Genomic DNA, 19,506 nt, shown 5'->3' on the forward strand with positions numbered 1-19,506 from the left:
CCATGACTGGGTACCCCCAGCACCCCCTCCCAAGGGGGGCCTCTTCTAGAGGGAAAACAGATGGGATGGGACACTCTGGTCAGAAATTCCAAACTCAGGATTCCCAGGGAGCCAGTGACTGCAGGGGCCCCCAGGAGGGGGAACTGAGGGGCAGGGGCTGGATCGTGGGGAAAATTCCTTTTCACCGTATCTCTTTTTTCAACTTCTGAATTTTGGACTATGTGGATGTTTAACCTATAACCAAAATTAAAGAGGTTCAAAGTCTCACTCCCCAAGCTCCAAGCATCCGCAGGAAGACCTACAGGAAACCCACCCCTATTCTCCATCCAACCCAGACCTGAGGGGTCAAGGGGGGGTGGTGCTCAGACCCTTCCCCTGGAATCAAAGGGAACTTTGTGTGTGTGTTGGGGGCAGGGGCGATAAGACAACTGGAGGGTGTGGGGGGGCTGCCAGCTCTGAATCCTAGGCCCCCTTCATCAGCATGCTCCCCTGCCTCCCCACCACCACACCTACCTTCTGGAGACTTCTCCCCAGCTCTGCTGTGTGACTTTGCAGAGGGTACAGACCTCTCTGGGTCTCCGGTTCCTTCTTGTAACCAGAGTTCACATCACCTTCCCAGATTTCACCCTTGGCACTGACTTTTCTTTGAGCTCTTTCTGGCCCTCCCTGCCTGGGATTGGGAGGGGCAGGAACGCCAGCCCCATGCTAGCTGTGCCGTCTCATGGTTTCGGGCAGATAACAGGCAGTTTGCAGGGCTTCCTCGGCCCCTTGCTCCTGATGTGGCAGCAGGGCCAGGAGGGGAGGGGTGGATTCAGGCCAGAAGGGCCGATTCAGTGCTGCAGCCACCCTGCCCGCTGCCGGGGTTCCCAGAGAATTCCTTCCCCATGCCATAAGCTGCCCTGGGCGGGCACCTCAGCCCTCAGCAAGCACTCAGCCACAGCCAGGGCTGCCGGCCCTGCCAGCCTGCACTCCCACTCCCACACACACACACACACACACACACACACACACACACAGTCACCCTCCCAGGGAGTCTGAAAGGAGACAGAACTTGCTCTGTTGGCCTTCCCCCCACCCCACCTCCCAGTCATCAATGCCATATCTATTTATTTCAGACATTCGCTGACCACTGACCACATGCAAGGGCCTGGAGAGGAAACCAACCGGAGGAATGTAGCCAGCTAACCTGAACACGTGGTCCCGGCCTGATGAAGAAAGAGATCAAAGAATCTGCTGCTGCCCTTCCCACTGGTCATAGAAGAAAGAGTGATTTCCTCCCACTGCTAATTTTGGCCTCTTGAGAGGGAAACCCCCTGGCTCTGGAGTCCTGAATCCAAGGGGCCCAACTCCAGGTCTTTCCTCTTCCTCTGTGCAGAGGTGTCGGCTGGCAGGTAAGGTGACCCTGCCCTGGGCGCCTTCACAAACAGTGAAAAGCAGAAGTCCTGGAGCAAGACCACGGAGTGCAGGCTCCAAGCGCTCTATAGAGAAGCTGCCCCCCCCTCTCTGGGCCTCAGTGTCCTTGTGTGTAAAATAAGAATAGAGAGCTGTGTTGGTGAGATCCTGGCAGGAAACTGGCAACACATTCCCAGTGGGTGATTAAAGAGAGGTTAATGAATGGATGGAATTGCAGAGGTGTGGGCGGGGCTAAGAGCCCCAGCCAGGGGTGATGCAGTGCCTGGAGCTAGGCACTGCAGAGAGCTGTTACCAGTCCAGTCCCAAAAAGGAGCCAATGGAGCAAACACCAAACCTCTCTCCCCTCCTGCCCTCCAGTCTCTTTCCAGTGCCTCCCATTGGCTCAGAGGACAAGGGAGCCTGGGTAATTCGGGCCATAGAGGTCAGCCTCCCAGGACACAGAGCAAGCACAGAAGAGTGGACAGTGTATCCAGCGGGGTGAATGGAGAATATCTAACATAAGTAACTACTTTGTAAAACATTTAGCTCGAGCAGCGAATATTCTCTATAATTGTCTTCGTTGGCATAGTCCTCAGGGTTCTCAATAAAGAGAAGTGCTTGTAGATCTAAAGCAGTGACAATCTAATAATGGAATTTTGTTTTATAGGATGACCAAGGAGGGGACATTTATGAGACAGAAGATTTTATCGAGATTTCCACAAAGCTGACCTCTGAGTCCCCTCCCCAATAGAGTAATCAGCTATTGAGTACCCACTGGCCAGAAGGAGGAAGTACAGGGGCCTGGGCTGGCCTGCACGTGCCTTCCCCACCCCCACCCCCACCCTCGTTCTAAGTCAGAGTTGAACAGTGGTGGAGGTTCCAGTGGAGGCTGTCTGATTACAGCTCCCAGTCACCCTCTGAGGTTACCCCGCTCCTGATGCCCAGGTCAGGACCTTGGCAGGACCCCTGGAGAAGAGGGAGGCCTCTGGCAATTCTCTTTCCACACTCAGGAGGGGGACCCTGCCTCGTGAGGGGAAGCTGCACAGGCCTCTACACCTCACCTGCCAACAAGGGAGGCAGGTTTGGAGGAGGGGGAACACCAGCGTGGTGATCCTGTTGAGAAAGGGCACCAGAACGAAATCCTCCCTGGGGCCAGGGCCAGGCAGGAGCAGCCTTTGTCTGGCAGGAGACGAACAGGATGATGTCAAGTCCACCTGGGCTGGGCCCTGGCCTCCAGTTGCACCCCACGCCCACCTTGGCAGGACTGAGGCCTGCGAGCCTGGGCTGCCCGGCCACAGCTCGGAATGGCTGAGGTTTCACCCAGCAGACAGGACCTGCTCCTACACCAGGTTTGCCAGCCTTTGTTTCTGGATCTTTCAGAAGGAAGAGATTTGTGCAGAGAAGGGTGTGCCGTGCCCTTCGGAGGGGGCAGGGAGGGGTCATGGTCAAGGCACTCCACTCTAGGGGGAGAGGGAGAGAAAGGCCTGCTGTTTGCCTGGGAGCTGAACAGACACTGGGGCCCTTGTCCTGGGGCAGTGGGGGAGGCTGCTGGCCAGATGGAGAGCAGTGGGGGAGTGGGGGGAGGGATTCCAGGGCCCAGCTATCAGCCTCTTCCTCCCACACCCCCACCCAGCTCCCTGGCCTGCCGGGCAAGAAGACAGGAGACTTACTGAGACCTGGTGAAGCCCAGCCCCCATTACCACCCAGACTCGGAACCTCCGAAGGCAACCCTGGTGCTGAGCAAGGTACTGCCTTCCTGAGGCCCGGATGCTGCAGAAACCTACTGAGCCTGGGCCCTTGAAGCTGGGCAGGCTTCTCTCTGGAAGGGGCTCTCCTGGTTGACGGTGAACAAACCCGGCCTCGGATCTTCAGGGCAGCGTTCTGGTGAGGAGGGCTGCATCCGGCCACCTGACAAACATTGATGGAATCTGTGCTGTGTGCGGGGCTCTCTACAGGGCAGGAGGCCAAGGGCTCCCCTGGCCCCAGCAGACCCTTGACCAACCCAGCTGAACCAACCTCAGCAACTCCCTCCTCTGGCTGGTACTGATGTTGTTCTAGGCCCTCTTTCTAAGCGTAGCCACTCCCAAGAGTGGCCCCCAGCTCATCAGCCGGCCCTCAGTACTTTCCCAGGGTTGGCTGGGGGAGCAGAGAGGAAGACCCCCCCAAGGCTAGGCGCCTGGAACAGGAACCACAAAGGGAAACAGTAGCAACCACTCACTGCCGACACCTGGTTCCCACCCCTAGGTGGCGCTCTGGCTGCATTAGTGCACCTAGTCGGCCCTCAGCCCTGTCCCCATTTTATTACTGAGGAGGAAACAGAGGCTCACAGAGCTGAGGGTCTAGACAATCAAACAGCTAATGGATGAGGAAGGGAAATTCTGTTACCTAACAGGTCGGATGACGGTTGTACGGCTACTAAGGTGTCTCCATTTTGCAGATAAAGAAAGCTCAGGGGGGTGAAGGGACTTGCACAATGTCACACAGCCAATAAGTGACATGAGGTGGGACTCAAACTCAGGCCTGCCTGACCCCAGAGCCTGTGTCTTCTTAATCTTCACCCTGCAGAAAGGTCACAGACAGGGAACCTGGGAGGGGAATTTGTTCGCTCAGGAGTTATGCCTGGCAGAGGACTGTTCCTTTGCCCTCGCAGACCCTGCCCCGAATTCCTCCTTGGTGGTGGCCGGGGGGACCCTCGCAGCTGGCACAGGGACCCCACCAAGGCCTGTGCCTCCAGCCTCCACCTCTGGCTGCCACCTAGTTCTTTCCTGACTCCACCTTCCAGTGGGGCCTGGCCCGGCGCCCTCCATCCTGAGCCAGGTGGGCCTCCTTGCCTCTGGGCACCACAGTCTGTGGTCCACGCACAGGCTGCACCTGCCCCGATTCCAGCAGATTCCAGCGCCAACTACCACGATTCATTAGCTCCCCCTTTGTCCCGACAGACAAAATGCACAGCAGGAGGGAAAGTGGTTCGACAGCAGGGAGGATCTCCAGGTTGTTGGGGATGGGAGACTCAGGGATTGGGTGCCAGAGGAGGCGGGGTTCTTTGAAAGAGGAATATGCTAGACTGCCTGAGTGAGAATCCAAATGCAGGGGTTCCAGACAAATTAACTTCCTGTGGCTCCTCTAGCTTCCTCCCCTCGAGGCCCAAGTGCTGGGAGTGGGAGCTGGAAGGTTGCCTCCAGAACCTGTTCAGACCTGCAGCCAGGACCACACCCACAGTGCACACTGTCGCATTCAGAGGCAGTGGGAATTAGCACTTACTGAACACTTACTATGGTCCCTTTATGTCTCTATCAGCTCATGTAATCTTCAAAGAGCCCGAAGAGGGCTACGGTCATTATGGTCATTATGTCCACTTGACAGAAAAGGAAACCAAGGCCCAAGGCCTTTTCCAGGACTCTCCATCTTCCCAATGTCTGTTTGTCCTTCAAGGTTCAGCTTAAATGCCCCCCTTTGTGCCAAGGACCTCTGCCCTCTGCGGGGCTGTACACACACAAGGACCAAGGCTAATCGGAGCCCAGGCTCTCCAGGCCGACCTGCCACTTCCTAGTTCTTGACCGTGAACAAACGACTTCCCTAAACCTGTTTCCTTATATGTCAAATGGGGATAATGAAGCACCAACCACAGAGGATGGTGGTGAGCATTCAACGAGATAACACACACTGTGCCCTATGACCAGTCCCTGGCACAGAGGGGGCGCTTAACAGAGGCAGGTTTTCACTGCTAATTTTATTAGGTACACTTTCTTATTGGCACCTCACCATCCTAACTCTGTTGATTTCACCTCTCAGGCCCGATTGTAAGTTCACTGAGGACTCATCTCAACACCTCTGTCTTGGTTTGGGTTCCCCAGGATGCAGACCCTGAGATTCGGGGACACATACCTGAATGGAGGTGACCAAAGTGAACTCCAGTTAGAGGAGTGGAGAAGTGAGGCAGGGAAGGGACAGATGTCAGTCACGGAGGTATCGTCTACCAGTTCCCAATGTGGCACCCAGTCCCTCTGGGGAGCTCGGGGAGCTAGGTCCGTCTCTGATGTACCCTTCTCACCCCGTCAACCTCAAACCCCACCCATGTCCCAGGCCCCAGCTTTCTGCAGCTCTGAGCCCTGGTGACGGGCTATCGTGTGCTCATCCAGCTCTGGCCTTGTTCAGCTAACAGATTGGGGCAGGAGTCCAGGCCTTGGAGACAGGGTTCCAGGGGCTGAGAGCAGAGCCTGGTTGAGGGCCAGCATGGGCACAAAGATAGGCACCAGGGACACCCTGGTCCTGGCTAAACAGGAGGGACCGACCAGGGTGGAGGTGCCGCCCAGAGGCTCATCTGTCAAATGCTTGGCTGGTCACTGCTGTCAGCGTAAGTCAAGCGCTTCCTCGGGAGAGGGTGGGGAGCCTGCCTCAGCTCCCACTTTGCATTCTCAGAGCCCAGGCCGCCATCTCTGAGGGCTTTGAGTCCAGACCAGGAGGGGTTCAGCCTGAGAGACAAGGTGGGAAGAGAACTAAGAGAAGAATTGGGAAAGGTTTGGGGACAATGTTCTGATTACTATTGCTACCTAACAAATTTTCCAAAACCTAGTCGTGTGAAACAACAGCCATTTCATTTTGCTCACAGTTTCGTGGGTCAGGAATTCGGAAGGGCCTGGCTAGGTGGTTGCTGCTGGGGGTCTGTCGTGTGATTGCTGTGGGGGTCAGACGCTGGTTGGGGCTGGAGTCATCTGAAGATGCAACTGAGCTGTACGTGCACGATGGCTGCTCCCTGCGCGGCCGGCAGGTGGTGCTGTCATGGCGGGGGTGGGGGTGGAGCTCAGTGGGGCTGTGGATGAGCCTGACTCCATGTGGCCTCCGACTTCTTACATGGGGGCTGGTTTATCCCAGAGCAAGTAGCCTCTGCAGTCATATAGCATCACTCCCATGGTACTTTACGACGGAGGCAATCATAGCCCTCCAAGATCCAAGGGGAGAATGACACAGATCCCCTCTCCCTGGGAAGAGAGCCAAAGGATGTTGGGCCCATGTTTTAAAACTAGCACAGGCGGACTTCCCTGGTGGCACAGTGGTTAATAATCCTCCTGCCAATGCAGGGGACACCGGTTCGAGCCCTGGTCCAGGAAGATCCCACATGCCGGGGAGCAACTAAGCCCGTGCGCCACAACTACTGAGCCTGCGCTCTAGAGCCTGCGAGCTGCAACTACTGAGCTCGTGTGCCACAACTACTGAAGCCTGCGTGCCCTAGAGCCCATGCTCTGCAACAAGAGAAGCCACCGCAATGAGAAGCCCACGCAATGAAGAGTGGCCCCCGCGAGCCGCAACTATAGAAAGCCCGTGCGCAGCAATGAAGACCCAACGCAGCCAAAGATAAATAAATAAATATATTAAAATTAATTAATTAATTAATTTAAAAGGTTGCTAAGGAAAAAAAAACTAGCACAGGTGACATCTCAGAACGGGTCTCTCTCCCTGTACTACCTGGCATCTCAAAGGTTACAGGCCCTGGGGGACACCAAGAGACCTCAAGCCAGCACCCATCTTATAGATTCTAAGACTTGGACCCCAAGAATGTAGAGCCTGGCCCTCAGCACCTGCCTCGGCCCCATCCTGCCCGCCTGTGACAGTGAAGGCCAGGGAGCCCTCAGGCCCTGAGGCCCAGGGTGGGTCAGCAACCTAGAGAGGTGTGGGGGGGTCAGGGGTACATGTGCCCGAGGGGTATTTGAGTGTGTGCGTGTGTGTGCAAGGACTCACGCATGTGGCTGGATGTGGGAGGGTTACCCTACCCCCTAGAAGATACTGTGCTCCGTCACCAAACTCCCCTCCCCCAGGACCCAGTTTGTGCAGGGATGGGAAAGTTGAGGCAGGACCACGGGGAGGAAAGGGCTTCAGGAGGGAGGGGCTGAGCAAGAAGGAGGCCCTGGGAGGGGCTGGGAGGGGCTGGGAGTCTGGTTCTGTGTTCTCAGGTTCAGGGCTCTCAAGAAGCTGGTGATAGTCAATCATCAGAAACCACTGACAGCTTCCTTTTGGCACCATCAACCATGGAAACACCTGCAGAGATGCGGGGAGGGGGACTTGAGGGGATCAGGGAAGTAGGATAAACCCGTCATCTCCAGCTCCTCCCCAAGCCAAGAAGTAAAATGTCCCTTCAGCACCCCACCTGTCCCCACTGTCCCCAGGGCAAGGTGCCCAAGGCAGGCCAGCGCCCCATGTCTGGCAGCCTGTCACCCAGTCTCTGCCATTCCTCATCCATCCCCACCAGGAACCCTTGTTCACAGCTGTGCTCCCAACAAGCTTGCAAGAGAGATGTGTTGAATGAATGAGAATGAGGAATGGGTGCGAGCTTGGGGTTGGTGGTGGGCAGGGGTCTGCCCGGCCCGCTGCCCTTGCTCCTCTGCTGGGCCTCTGGGCAGGGTGGCTGCTGCAGCGGCCCCATGCCCACTCCAGAGGCCCACCCAGGCCCTCAGGCACTTCCTAAGCAGCAGGATATGGCCTGCCCTGAGTGCCCCTAGAAGGAGGCAGCTTATCAGAGGGGAAAGGACACTTCGTTCAGGCCTGGTCACCTGCCCGGACTGGGGGTGGTGTGTTCAGGGCATGGCAGGTAGAGCCCGGCACTGCCTGAAGGACGATCCCAGAGAGTAGATGGGGGTGGAAGGCCTGGGGAGGACAGATGAACAAGGCTCCGTGCCCCAGACTGTGCCAAGACCTTGGCCCTTCCAGAGGTCCACTTGGGCCCTCCCTTCCCCTCCACAGTTCTACATTCTCTCCATTCCCTTCCTACCTCTCTGAGTCCTGGTGGGGCTTTTCATTCACTCTGTTCATTCATTTAAGTAATGTTTAAGGGTATTTGGAAGGTACTAGTAAGGTCCTAGGCCCTGGGGACACAGCAGCAAACAAAACAGGCAACAGTGCCTGCCCTCGTGAGGCTCACACTCCAGTTGAGAGACCATAAGCACATAAACAAACTAAATACATGATGTGTTAGATGATGAAAGTGCTCTTAAGAAAAATAAAGCAGGGGAGGGGCACAGGGAGAGAGCCAGCTGGAAGAGATAGATTTTCTTGTTTTTTTTTTTACAGAGGGTGGTTAAGAAATATCCCCCGAGAAGGTGACAGCTGACAGCTAAGGAAAGATCTCAAGGACGTGAGGAAGGGAGTCATGTAAATTCCTAGGGGCAGAGAAACAACAGAGAGGGAACAGCAAGTGCCAAGGCTCTGAGGCAGGAGTAGCTGAGTGTGTGCAAGGAACAGAAGAGGGGCCCGCGTGGCCAGAGCACACAGAGAAAGAAGCAGGGCAGCAGGAGATGGGGTGGGAGACGGAAAAGGACCGGGTGGTGAGGGGACTCGTCAGCCTTTGGAAGGACTTGGCTCTTACTTGGGCGATGAGGATTCAGTGCAGGGCTTTAAGCAGAGGATTTTTGTTTTATTTATTTATTTATTTATTTATTTTTGCGGTACGCGGGCCTCTCACTGTTGTGGCCTCTCCCGTTGCGGAGCACGGGCTCCGGACGCGCAGGCTCAGCGGCCATGGCTCACGGGCCCAACCGCTCCGCGGCATGTGGGATCTTCCCGGACCGGGGCACGAACCCGTGTCCCCTGCATCAGCAGGCGGACTCTCAACCACTGCGCCACCAGGGAAGCCCTGTTTTATTTTTATTATTATTATTTTTTAAATGTTTAGTTGTTTTTTTAAAAACTGGGTTTTTTTTAAGGATTTATGTTTTAAAATAACAGTAGCTCATGTTACCTAGTGCTTAATACGTATCAGTCACTTTTCTAAACACTGGCCATGTATTAACCCATTTAATCCTCCTAATAACCTCTACTAAAGATGAGGAAACATAGGGAGGTCTCTACCCATGAGATGCTAGTAGGACCCCACTCCAAGTTGTGACAAACCAAAAATGTCTCCAGACATTGCCAAATGTCTCCTAGCAGACATAATTGCCCCGGTTGAGAAGCACTGCCCAAGTGTTCTCCTGTTCACCCCATCTGCCACTGTCCCAGCTCAGGCTCACTTATCTCTCTCACTACAACAATTGTGACAGCCTCCTAATTGGCCCCCTGCTCCCTCCACTCCCCCCCTCCACTGTACATCTTATCATGCTACTTCCCCCAGCTCTATAGCCTTCTATGGCTCCCACTGCCCTGAGGATGCCAAGCCATTGAGGTTGCCAGACATGGCCCTATGTAATCTAGCCCCTACCACTCCAGCTCTGTCCCTGAGCACCCCCCTCCCACCTCCCCTCCCTTGCTCGTTCAGTCTGGCACCTTGTGCTAAGCCTGCTCTGTGCTAGCCAGCACATTGGACACTGCAGACATGGGGACAAACCCCCCCAGGGCCTGCCTTCATAATGTGTCTGTCCAGGCTAGAGAGCAGGAAAACACATAGATCCCATTAGTCCCATAGCCAGGGAGCTGTGAGGACTCCAGGAGAAGAGGAGGTGCCAGAGCTGAGCTGTATAGGATAGGCAGGGGTACAGGGGTAGCAGGGAAGACCTGGGGGGACAGCAGCTTTGAAGGCTTGGGAAGCTGTGGCTGTGATTTGGGGTCCCAGCAAAGGCACTAGAGTGCAAGTTTACAGAGGGATGGATGGCAGGGAGAGAAGGTCTTTTTTTTTTTTTAAATTTATTTTTGCGCCAGGTCTTAGTTGTGACACGTGGAGTCTTCGTTGTGGCATACAGGATCTAGTTCCCTGACCTTGGATCGAACTCGTGTTGCACTGGCAGGCGGATTATTTATAAATTTATTTATTATTGATTTATTTTTGGCTGCGTTGGGTCTTTGTTGCTGCGGGCTTTCTCTAGTTGCGGAGAGCAGGGCCTACTCTTCGTTGCGGTGTGCAGGCTTCTCATTGCAGTGGCTTCTCTTTTCGCGGAGCATGGGCTTTAGGCGCGCGGGCTTCAGTAGCTGTCGTTCGTGGGCTCTAGAGCGCAGGCTCAGTAGCTGTGGCGCATGGGCTTAGTTGCTCTGTGGCATGTGGGATGTTCCCCGACCAGGGCTCAAACCCATGTCCCCTGCATTGGCAGGCAGATTCTTAACCACTGTGCCACCAGGCAAGTCCCTCCTCCTTCCTTCCTGATCTCACCCCGTTACTCCTCCTCCCACTCTATCCTCCAGCTACACAGGTCTCCTTCCTGTTTCTCAAACACCCCAGGCCTTCTCCTGCCTCAGGGCATTTGCACTTCAGCTCTAATATTCTTCCCCGACATTCCCATGGTTCCTGCCCTCACTTCCTGGTGGTCCATGCTTCCATTTGACCTCCTCAGAATGGCCCTTCCCATCCCATCACTCTGAAAGAGTATCCTATTAGCCAGCTTCTTCATAGTACCTGTCACTTCCTGATACATTATATGTTCGCTGTATATCCTACTAGCAATCATAAGTGCTCAAAAAAGTGAAGGTTTTGTGTGTCTTGTTCACTGCTCTATTTCCCCAGTGTCTAGAACAGAATGTAGTAGGTGCTTAATAATTATTCGATCCCTGCCAAACAGCACTTCATTCAGCCCACAAGAGAAGCCTGTGATTCGCCCATTTCAAGGATGTGAAAACTGAGATTCAGAGAGGTCAGGGACCTGCCAGCAGTCACGTGAGCTTGTCAAGCTGGAGCCTCGGCTGCCACCCAGCTGAGTCTTTCCCCTCTGCTCCTCTGCGCTCCAGCTCCCTTCCCACTTGGAAAATAAGACAATGGTTCTGCCCTTCCCTCACCCCAGGGATAGGCAAGGCTGACAACCAGTGCCTCTGAACAGGGCCCGAGGTGGCATCTTCCTCAAAGGCTATGCCCAGGAGCCCACAGGGAGGGAGACCCCAGTGTCTCCCCAGGCAGGCAGGCCCGCCTTTGACCCTGCCCACACTTCCCTGGGACCACCCACCCTGCTCTCCCCCCACCACCACCTACTGCCTTCCTTTCAGCCACCGCTGTCCCCCACATACCCTCAGAATGGATCTGGGGGCTGCTTTTCTCACCTCTATCCCTCCAGAGATACAGTAAGAAAGAGAGAAAAGAAACAGACCCATACGTAGCTACCAACAGAGAGAGATGGAGGAAGATGCGGGGGGTGGGGGCATGGGGAGCGTGGAGAGAAACCTGGAGAGGGGCAGAGGCTTGGCAAGTTCTGACATAACAGCTTGACTTAAACCTGCAGGACTGACCGGGGCCACTGCCCCCCCCAACTGGCCCTTTTGAGCAAATGAGAGAGAGGCACCTCTAGGGGTTTCAGAGCCTTGTCACCCTTGAGCCTAGTGCCCTGGTGCAGGGCCCAACCTGCACAAGTGGTGCATGCCCTGCCCCCCCCTCCCCCGCCCCGGCTGTCTGCACACGCTGGAGAGGAGAAAACTTTAAATGCCACCCAGTCCTCAGGTCAGACCCACAGATGCATCGGCAGTGTTCCCTCGAAGCCTTTCAGAAACGTCTGGCCTCTGTCCACGTGTGCGCTGAGCCTGCACCCGGCCCTCTGCACCTGCCCGCCGCGCCTCCCCGCCCCCCCCCGCAGGTCCCTGGGCCACGTCACCCCTGCCTTCACCACTCATGAGTGTCAGGCCAGGCCCATCCACAGGAACCGGCCCAGGACCCTTCAGGGCCGGGGAGAGGCCCTCACACCTGTGCCCGGACACAGTCCCCACTCCTGTTCCCGCACCGGCAGCTGCGCCTCCCAGCCTCACAGACCTTCCTCCCTGTGGTTCACAGGAACCCTGGGGGAGGCGGGGTGGACGATGAGGTGCCATGGTCCTCACTTGACAGAAAGGGAGAGAGAGGAGCAGACAGGTGCCCGCCCCGCCACTCCCCAGCAGCCCACTCTCGTGGGGCCCAAGGATGAGATGCTCCTGTCCCTGGGAGCTGAGGTGGCACGGCCTATGAGTGCCCACTTGGCTCACACGAGCAGCCAAGGAGCCTGAGTGCCAGCTGGGCCCAGTCTACCCCGACCCACTGTGGTGCCTGCCTGTGTCCAGGGGCTGCTGGCCAGCCCCACCCAGAGGACAACGGGGGGAGAGGGCAGAGCTGTGTCCTGGAGTGCTCTGGGCCCAGGGATCCTCCTCCAGCCTGGCCATGGCTGGCACCAGGTTTGGGGGCCTATCAGGAAGGGGGAAGGCAGAGAGGTATCCCCTCCGTGGGGTCCATGAGGAGTGCTATGTCCACAAGGGAACACCAGGGGTCCACGTGCACCCAGGGAGCCCACAGGCTGCCCTCCAGGGCCCCCACCCTTCCCAGCAGCCAACACTCTGAGAGGAAGTAATTAGGGCCCAAGTGAGTCATATGATCACAAGGCTGCCTCCCAGCTGACTCAGGGGGACAGTCCAGATGGGCCCTTCCATGGGCCTCAGCTCAGGGCCTGAGTCAAGGATTCCAGGAGGTGGGGGGCCTGACCAGGAAGCCCAAGAGAAAATAAAGCCCCAGCCCACTTGTGAATCACTAGCCAGTCTCCTCTCCAAGCTCTCCCCTGAGCCCAGGCTGGGGGATGGGAGGAGGTGGGGCTCCCCACTTCACTGGGCTGGGCGGGGCTGGGGCAGGAGGCCAGGTTGCTGCAGTTTCCCTACCCCCACCTCAAGCACACCCATCCATCCAACAAACAGCTATTGTTATCAATCATGATAATTATTCAGAGTGGCCACCATGTTCTGACATTCAACTTCAGCTCTGCACAGGCCTCGGGCTGGACACAGTGGGGGCCCCATGGAGAAGGCCAGACACTCATCTGTAAATAGCAGTTGTGTTGATAAGAGTTGGGCAGTGTGAGCTCTCTCTCACACGTGTGCTGGGGGCTCAGCCAGGACCAGCACGGGAGGGAATGAACCAGCGTCCTACCAGGAGCCAGCTGGACCTCCTGGCAAACAGCACCTCCTGGTGTCCAAACTGGGCCTGGCCCTCCCTCCCATTGGATGCCCACGAAGCCGGGTATGAGGGTGTGCCCTGCCACGGCCAATACTCAAGCCCATCCTTGCTTCTGGGATTAGATAGGGTTGGGCCTTCTAGATGTCTGGACCTCCCTCCGCCCAGGATCCCCAAAGGCGCTTGGCACTGAGCATGGCCTAGTGGGCCCTGACCAGGGGCAGCAGGATGGAGCCCTGACCCCCACCCCTGTGGCACCTCTCCATCAACCCCAGGGCCCCCTCACCTGCCCCCTAGCCCAGCCCCTGAGGCAGGTCCCCATGGTCCCAAGGCTGCTTTCCTGGCTTTGTCCCCGTGATGGCTGGGCAGGAACTTCCTGCTGGAGAATTCCCGGATCCTTCGAGGAGGCTGCAAGCCAGGCCTGGGAATTTAGGAGGGAGGGAAACCAGGGCTGCTCTGACTATGACGGGCGGGTCTGTGGCAGCAGGGGCTCCCCCGGCGCTCACTCTGGGCCCCAGGTCCTTCCCCACCCCTGGGTCAGGTGCATTAAACCTCCCGTCCTCCAGCTCAGATGGAACCCAGGGCTCTGCAGCTGGGGTGGCCTGGCAGCCTGTAGGCATGGACTAGAACTAGACTGAGAACCCTGAGCTTGTTCCTGGGTGGAGGATGAGGGGCCAGGTCGGCAGACAGACAGGCAAGAAGGCCAAAGTCAAACTGAGTTTTATTAATAACATCACAGGCCTGAGTCTGAAGAGTGGGGACAGTGTGCCGGGCAGGCCCACCCTGCAGACACATGGACACCATTTATTAAAGACCCCTTGGCCCCAGGGGCTCCTTGAGGTGCCCTAAGAGGAGGCGGATACATCTCTACACAGGCTGCAGGGACCCGGGGCAGGGCAGACTCAGGCCAGCACCAGCTTCACTGTGGAGGCCAGTTTTCCATCTCATTCATCTCCTCAAGGAGCAGGTGCTGGGGGGCGGAAGTGGGTGAAGGAAGATGCCTTTGCATCTTTGGGCTCTCCTCTTCCTGCTCTGTACCCCCAGAACCATCCCACCTGCCCTCAGAGACAAGCACCCCAAGGCCACCTTTCCAGACCCTCCCCCAGGTGCCCACAGCAGGCCAGGCCCACTAGCCCTGAGCCACCTCCCTCCCATAGAATGGAGGTAACCTTCTCCCTCCAGCTTGGGGGATTCCTGGGAAGACCCTGAAGCCAGGCACCCCAGCCAAGCCCTCCCCTCCTTCACCTCTATCCTAGACACCACACCAAGGGGGCTCTGCATCCTTCCCTCCAGCCTAGAGTGGTGCTTCTGGTGCCTCAGCGCCCCTTCCCCAGGTCCCCAGCATTCCCCAAAGGCTGGGGGGCAGCTTCCTTCCCCCCTCAGCTTGGTGTCTCTGAGGGCAGATAAGGAGAGAGTGGGGGGAGGTAATGAGGACGGAATCCTTGTAACACCCACAGCAGGAAGATATCCCTGAGGCAGCCCTGTCCCCAAGTGAGGACTCAGCTGGTCCTCTACTCCAGAAACTCCCTAGGGGCCCCCAGTGATGTTCAGGCTACCCTAGGACTGTGACCCCTGGGGCTGGGGCAGGCCGGCTCAGGGGGTGGTCCTGGAGTGGAGGGGAGAGGGGAGGAGAGCTCCCTTTAGCAGGAAAAGACAAAAGCAGGGGCCCTGCCAGAGTGACCACCTGTGTGGTTTAGGGTGAGGTTCTCCAGAGCACAGAGGGGCACCCTGACACATAGCCTGCAGGCTCAAGACAACGGGAAGGCTGCCCCTCAGTACCCGGTAGGCAAGTATTTCTGGTATTAACGACCCCCAAGGGGTGAGTCATACTCCCTGGCGCTGGAGCGCCCTTTGAAGTTGAGGGCTACACACTCGTCAGCTCATTTGATCCTCCAATGGTCCCCTCTTCAGGTAAAGAAACCAAGGCCCACATTCAAAGTCACAGAGTAAGTCATGCCAGGTCAGAGACTTCGACTAAAGACTTTGCTCCTTCCTTTTGTAAACTACACACACCGTCAGGGGCAGATGTCCACTGAATGAAAGGATGAGCTGATGAATGAGTGGAAATTAACCCAAGAAGGACATTGACACATTTTTCATCAACATATCCATCAATGTGTACTCAGAGAAGCTGGGACAGGCCTAACCTTTGAGGCCAATGTCAAGTAGGGTGGGCTGTAGGTGGTCCTTGGCGTGACCAGGTAGGTAACTCCCCCGCACCTATGTGTGTTTGTGGGAGTTGGTGTGGGTGTGAATGGGAGAGAAAACAGAAAAAGAGCAACATTATGCGAATGACAGATGTGCAGGAAAGCCTTAAAGCCACCTAGACAAGTCCCCTCAATGTAGAAATGAGGAAACTGAGGCCCAGAGAGGGGAAGGGACTTGCCCAAGGCCATACAGCAAGTGAATGGCAGTGAAGCCTTAAAAATGGACTCAGGTCAAGTGAGAGAGACTGATGGAGGAGTGTGTGTGCAGGGGGTCAGGATCCTGCTCTCAGAGATACCACCACCAAGAAGGAGTTAAGCATTTCCTGCCCAGCATGGGAGCTGGAGCCTGGGCCAGCAGCTGCGGAGAGGGGAGGCCTCCAGCCCCACTCTCCCCAGGGCTCTCAGGCAGAGGGTGGGGGCGGGACGGGCGGGCATACCTGGACATCCACGACGCCTGCCTCCTCCAGGGTGATCTCTGGCTGGGTCAGCAGCTTCCGGCCCTCGTGGCCACCCATCTCCCAGAGGCGGGACTCCCGTTGCACTACCAGAAGCTTCTTTAACTATGACTCCACGAAACCTGAGAGTCAGAAAGATGGGCATGGGACAGGCAGGAGAAGGGTGGACAACCTGCTGGGGATCGAAGGGAGAGGAGGGGGCTCTGGCTCTCCAAACCTCACCCAGCCCTGTGCATCCCCTGGCCTTCCCAGCTGGGCCCCTTCTCCATCCAGTCCCTGGAGCCAGCCAGACAACACCTCCCCACTGCCCTGCCCTCCCCAGGACACTCGCTTTCCATGGACTCCCTCCCACCAGCTTGAGTGTGAGTCTCTTTACTTACCTCCTGGGGACAGCATGCAAGGGGCAGACATCTGCCCTACCCCACCCTGCCCCCTCCAGCCACCAATTCCAGAGCACAGATCTGGAACAACCCAAACCTCCTGGGATCAAGTCCCAGCTCTGCCACTTACTAGCTGTGTGATCTTGGACAAGTTACTTAACCTCTCTGTGCCTCAGTTTCCTCACAGTGAAGTGGAGACTGTAACAGAACCTACCTCAGAGTTATAATGCAGTATTTCATGAAAAGTGCTTAGAGGAGGGTTTGGCCCATAGTAATGGCTATGAAAATGTCAACAGTGATTTTATTGGAGTATGTTATTACCACTAAGCCATCTGCTCACCATGTCAGGGCGGCAAGGGGGCTGCAGTGGGAGAGGGGGCCTTCTGGGGTACTGTCACAGCAGTGCACGCACGATGGGAAAACCAGGGATGGAGGTGGCCACTGAAGGAGTTAGAATTCCAGGCTGGGAAAGGGTGGTCCTCAAGGAGCCGCAGTCCCAGTCACAACCCGCCCCCCACCCCTCCACCCTCTGCTGCCCACCCGGGCCCTGAGGGAGGAGGACCCTTGCTAGACCCAGCTCAGCCTCGGGACCAGCCACACACAGCTCCCCCAGCTTGGGCAGTCATCTTAGGTCCTCTGGTTCCACCTGGTGGTCAGAACTGGTATCGCATCCATGAGCCACTGACCAAAGTGGGGCTCCTTCTGTGGGGGAGCTGGCTGGGTGGGGAGATGGGGGCACCACATTTACCTACTGTATCTGTCGACCTAAAAGTCTTATGCAGCGGCAACTGGAGGGTGGCAATGACTGGGACACAGAGTTTGAGTGAGCTGTCCTCTGTTTCCTCTTCCCCGCCTTTCTCCTCACAGGGCAGGCCTTCCTTGAGAGGGATCTGAGGGTGTGCCCATGACTGAGCAGGTGAGGAGGGTGGGGCCGAGCCTGCAGCCCCCACGCCCACGGAGACCCAGAACAGAAAGCAGGAGGGAACAACGGCTCTCAAGAGGTTCAGGCAGGTGGCCGCCCCCCCGGGCCCCACCCAGGCCTCACCCCGCACTTTCAGCTAGCCCCACTGACCTTGGCCGGGGCCGATTTCTGGAGCTGTTTGTACAAGCTGAGGAGGCGGTTCCAGGGAGTTGCCCCCACCTGGGAGGAGGCCAGCCTGAGGTCTCCTGTGGAGCGGTAGTGGTCACTGATAGCTCACAGCAGCAAGAGGCAGCCCAGGCCCAGGAGGACAGGGCCATCAGGAGGCTGAGCTGAGGCCCAGGTTTCCTTATTTTCTTTAGCAAACACCTGCTACATGCTGGGCACAGTTCTAGGCACTTCACAGAGAAAATCTCACTCAATCCTTGCTACTGCCCTCTGGGATAGGTACTATTATATTCCCATTTTGCAGATGAGGAAAGTGAGACACAGAAAGGTTGAGTGACTCGCCACCATCACACGGCTTGGCCTAGTGGAGGTGGGATTCAAACCCAGGCAGCCCGCCTCTAGCGTCCCCTCAAACTGCCCTGTGTCCTTCCCGGCCCTACACCCCTGGCATGTCCCCCACACCTGCGGCCACCACACTCACCATCAAGCAGACGCTCCTTCTTCTCCTCCCCGGTGAAGGTCTCGGGGCTGATATCCAGTGGCCCCATGGCCCTCTGCAAGCATCCTTGCTCCACCGCCAAGGCTTGGGCAAAGTGGCCCCTGATCCCAAAGCATAGTCAGATGGGGCTGGCAGGTGGGGCCCAGAGATGTGGTGAAGGCCCCCTAAACCCCTCAAGGCTCTCCTAGAGGCCCTGCTCAGCTTCCTCTAACCTCCTGCTCCCAACTACTCCCTGCTCGGCCCTCTGGGGTCTTCATCACAGAGGGGATGATCCCTCCCCAAAAGTAGGGTGAGGGTTTCCCTGGTGGCGCAGTGGTTGAGAGTCTGCCTGCCAATGCAGGGGACACGGGTTCGTGCCCCGGTCCGGGAAGATCCCACATGCTGTGGAGCGGCTGGGCCCGTGAGCCACGACTACTGAGCCTGCGCGTCTGGAGCTTGTGCTCCGCAGCAAGAGAGGCCGCGGCAGTGAGAGGCCCGCACACCGCGATGAAGAGTGGCCCCCGCTCGCCGCAACTAGAGAAAGCCCACGCACAGAAAGGAAGACCCAGCACAGCCAAAAATAAATAAATAAATGAAATTTAAACAAAACAAAACAAAAAAAAGTAGGGTGAGGAGGGGCGTGGGGAGCAGAGAGAGAAATGGGCCCCCTTCCTCACCAGGGGTGGGTGCCAGGTCCAAATGAGAGTGGGAACCAGGAGGGAGAGAGTGGGGAGGGAAGGTGGGGGGAGTGGGGCCCAGGAAGGAGCTGGGAAGTAACAGGAGCCCCGGCTCAACCCAGAGCACCCCCCTTTCCTTTCGGTGCCTCCCTCCACAACCACTCACTTGCGGGAGGACCCCCATCTCTGCCTCACCCCCTCCCCACATCTCCAGGCTCCTCTCCACCCCTGACACGTCTGTCCAACCATGCCCACCCAGTCCTCTGTCCACCCAAGGAGTCCGCTCCTGGCCCCTCCCCAATTTGGGTCCTCCCATCTCAGGCCCACATCCTTCCCCCTTCTTACATCCAGGCCTCCTCCCAGTTCCTCCATCCCAGGCTCCTTCCCACCATCCACAGCCCAGCCCCTCACCTGTCTGAGGTCCCTGTATCCCCTGCTGCCTCCGTCTGTTCCTCTTCCCTCTCCTCCAACTCAGACAGGTTGCCCAGCACCTCCTGGCTTCCTCTGGGCAGGACTGGCTTCACCTCTACACCCTGAGCCAGGACCCTCAGGACCTCCACGGGGGTAGGGGTCTGGGGCCCTGTGTCCCCCAGCCCCAGCCCCGAGGGATCGGGCTGTGGCAGGGCCACAGAGAAGGTGTAGGGCAGCGTGGCAGGAGACCTGGACTCCCGCCCTGCTCCTCCCTGGTGATCAGTCATCAAAGGGGTGGCGTTCTGCTCTCGAAAGGGACAAGACTGGCCCCCCAGCAGGGCCTTGTCTGAGCTCTTTGGGCTGCCCTTGCTCCCCACCAGGCTACGGAAAAAGCGGAACATGGAGGAGTGGCCCAAAATTCGGGATCGAGGGCTTGAAGCTGGGGCCTCCATCCTGACAAGGACCCTGACTCAGAGGGAGGGGCCACAGCAGCCACCTCAGGACCAACTACTTAAGAAAAGGAGGAGTTTTCAAATTAAACCCTCCAGTTGGAAACTTCCAGGAGTTCTAGAAGGCAAAGGTAGGGGAGGGGTGGGGGGAGAAGGTAGGA

General features: G+C 57.2%; 1 protein-coding gene across 1 annotated transcript; it reads right to left on the reverse strand.

Moving 5' to 3' along the window:
- Positions 1-14,017: 14,017 nt before the first annotated feature.
- On the reverse strand, positions 14,018-19,348 carry LOC309828954 (gametogenetin-binding protein 1-like; the record flags this gene model as incomplete). Its single annotated transcript, XM_082664629.1, is given in 7 exon segments — positions 14,018-14,171; positions 15,846-15,968; positions 15,972-15,985; positions 16,992-17,133; positions 17,316-17,410; positions 17,812-17,930; positions 18,897-19,348. Coding segments are annotated over 7 exon segments (996 nt in total). The 3' UTR covers positions 14,018-14,120.
- Between the last annotated feature and the right edge of the window lie 158 nt (positions 19,349-19,506).

The sequence above is a fragment of the Grampus griseus genome (genome assembly GCF_964374135.1).
Source record: "Grampus griseus genome assembly, chromosome: 10".
NCBI lineage: Eukaryota > Metazoa > Chordata > Mammalia > Artiodactyla > Delphinidae > Grampus > Grampus griseus.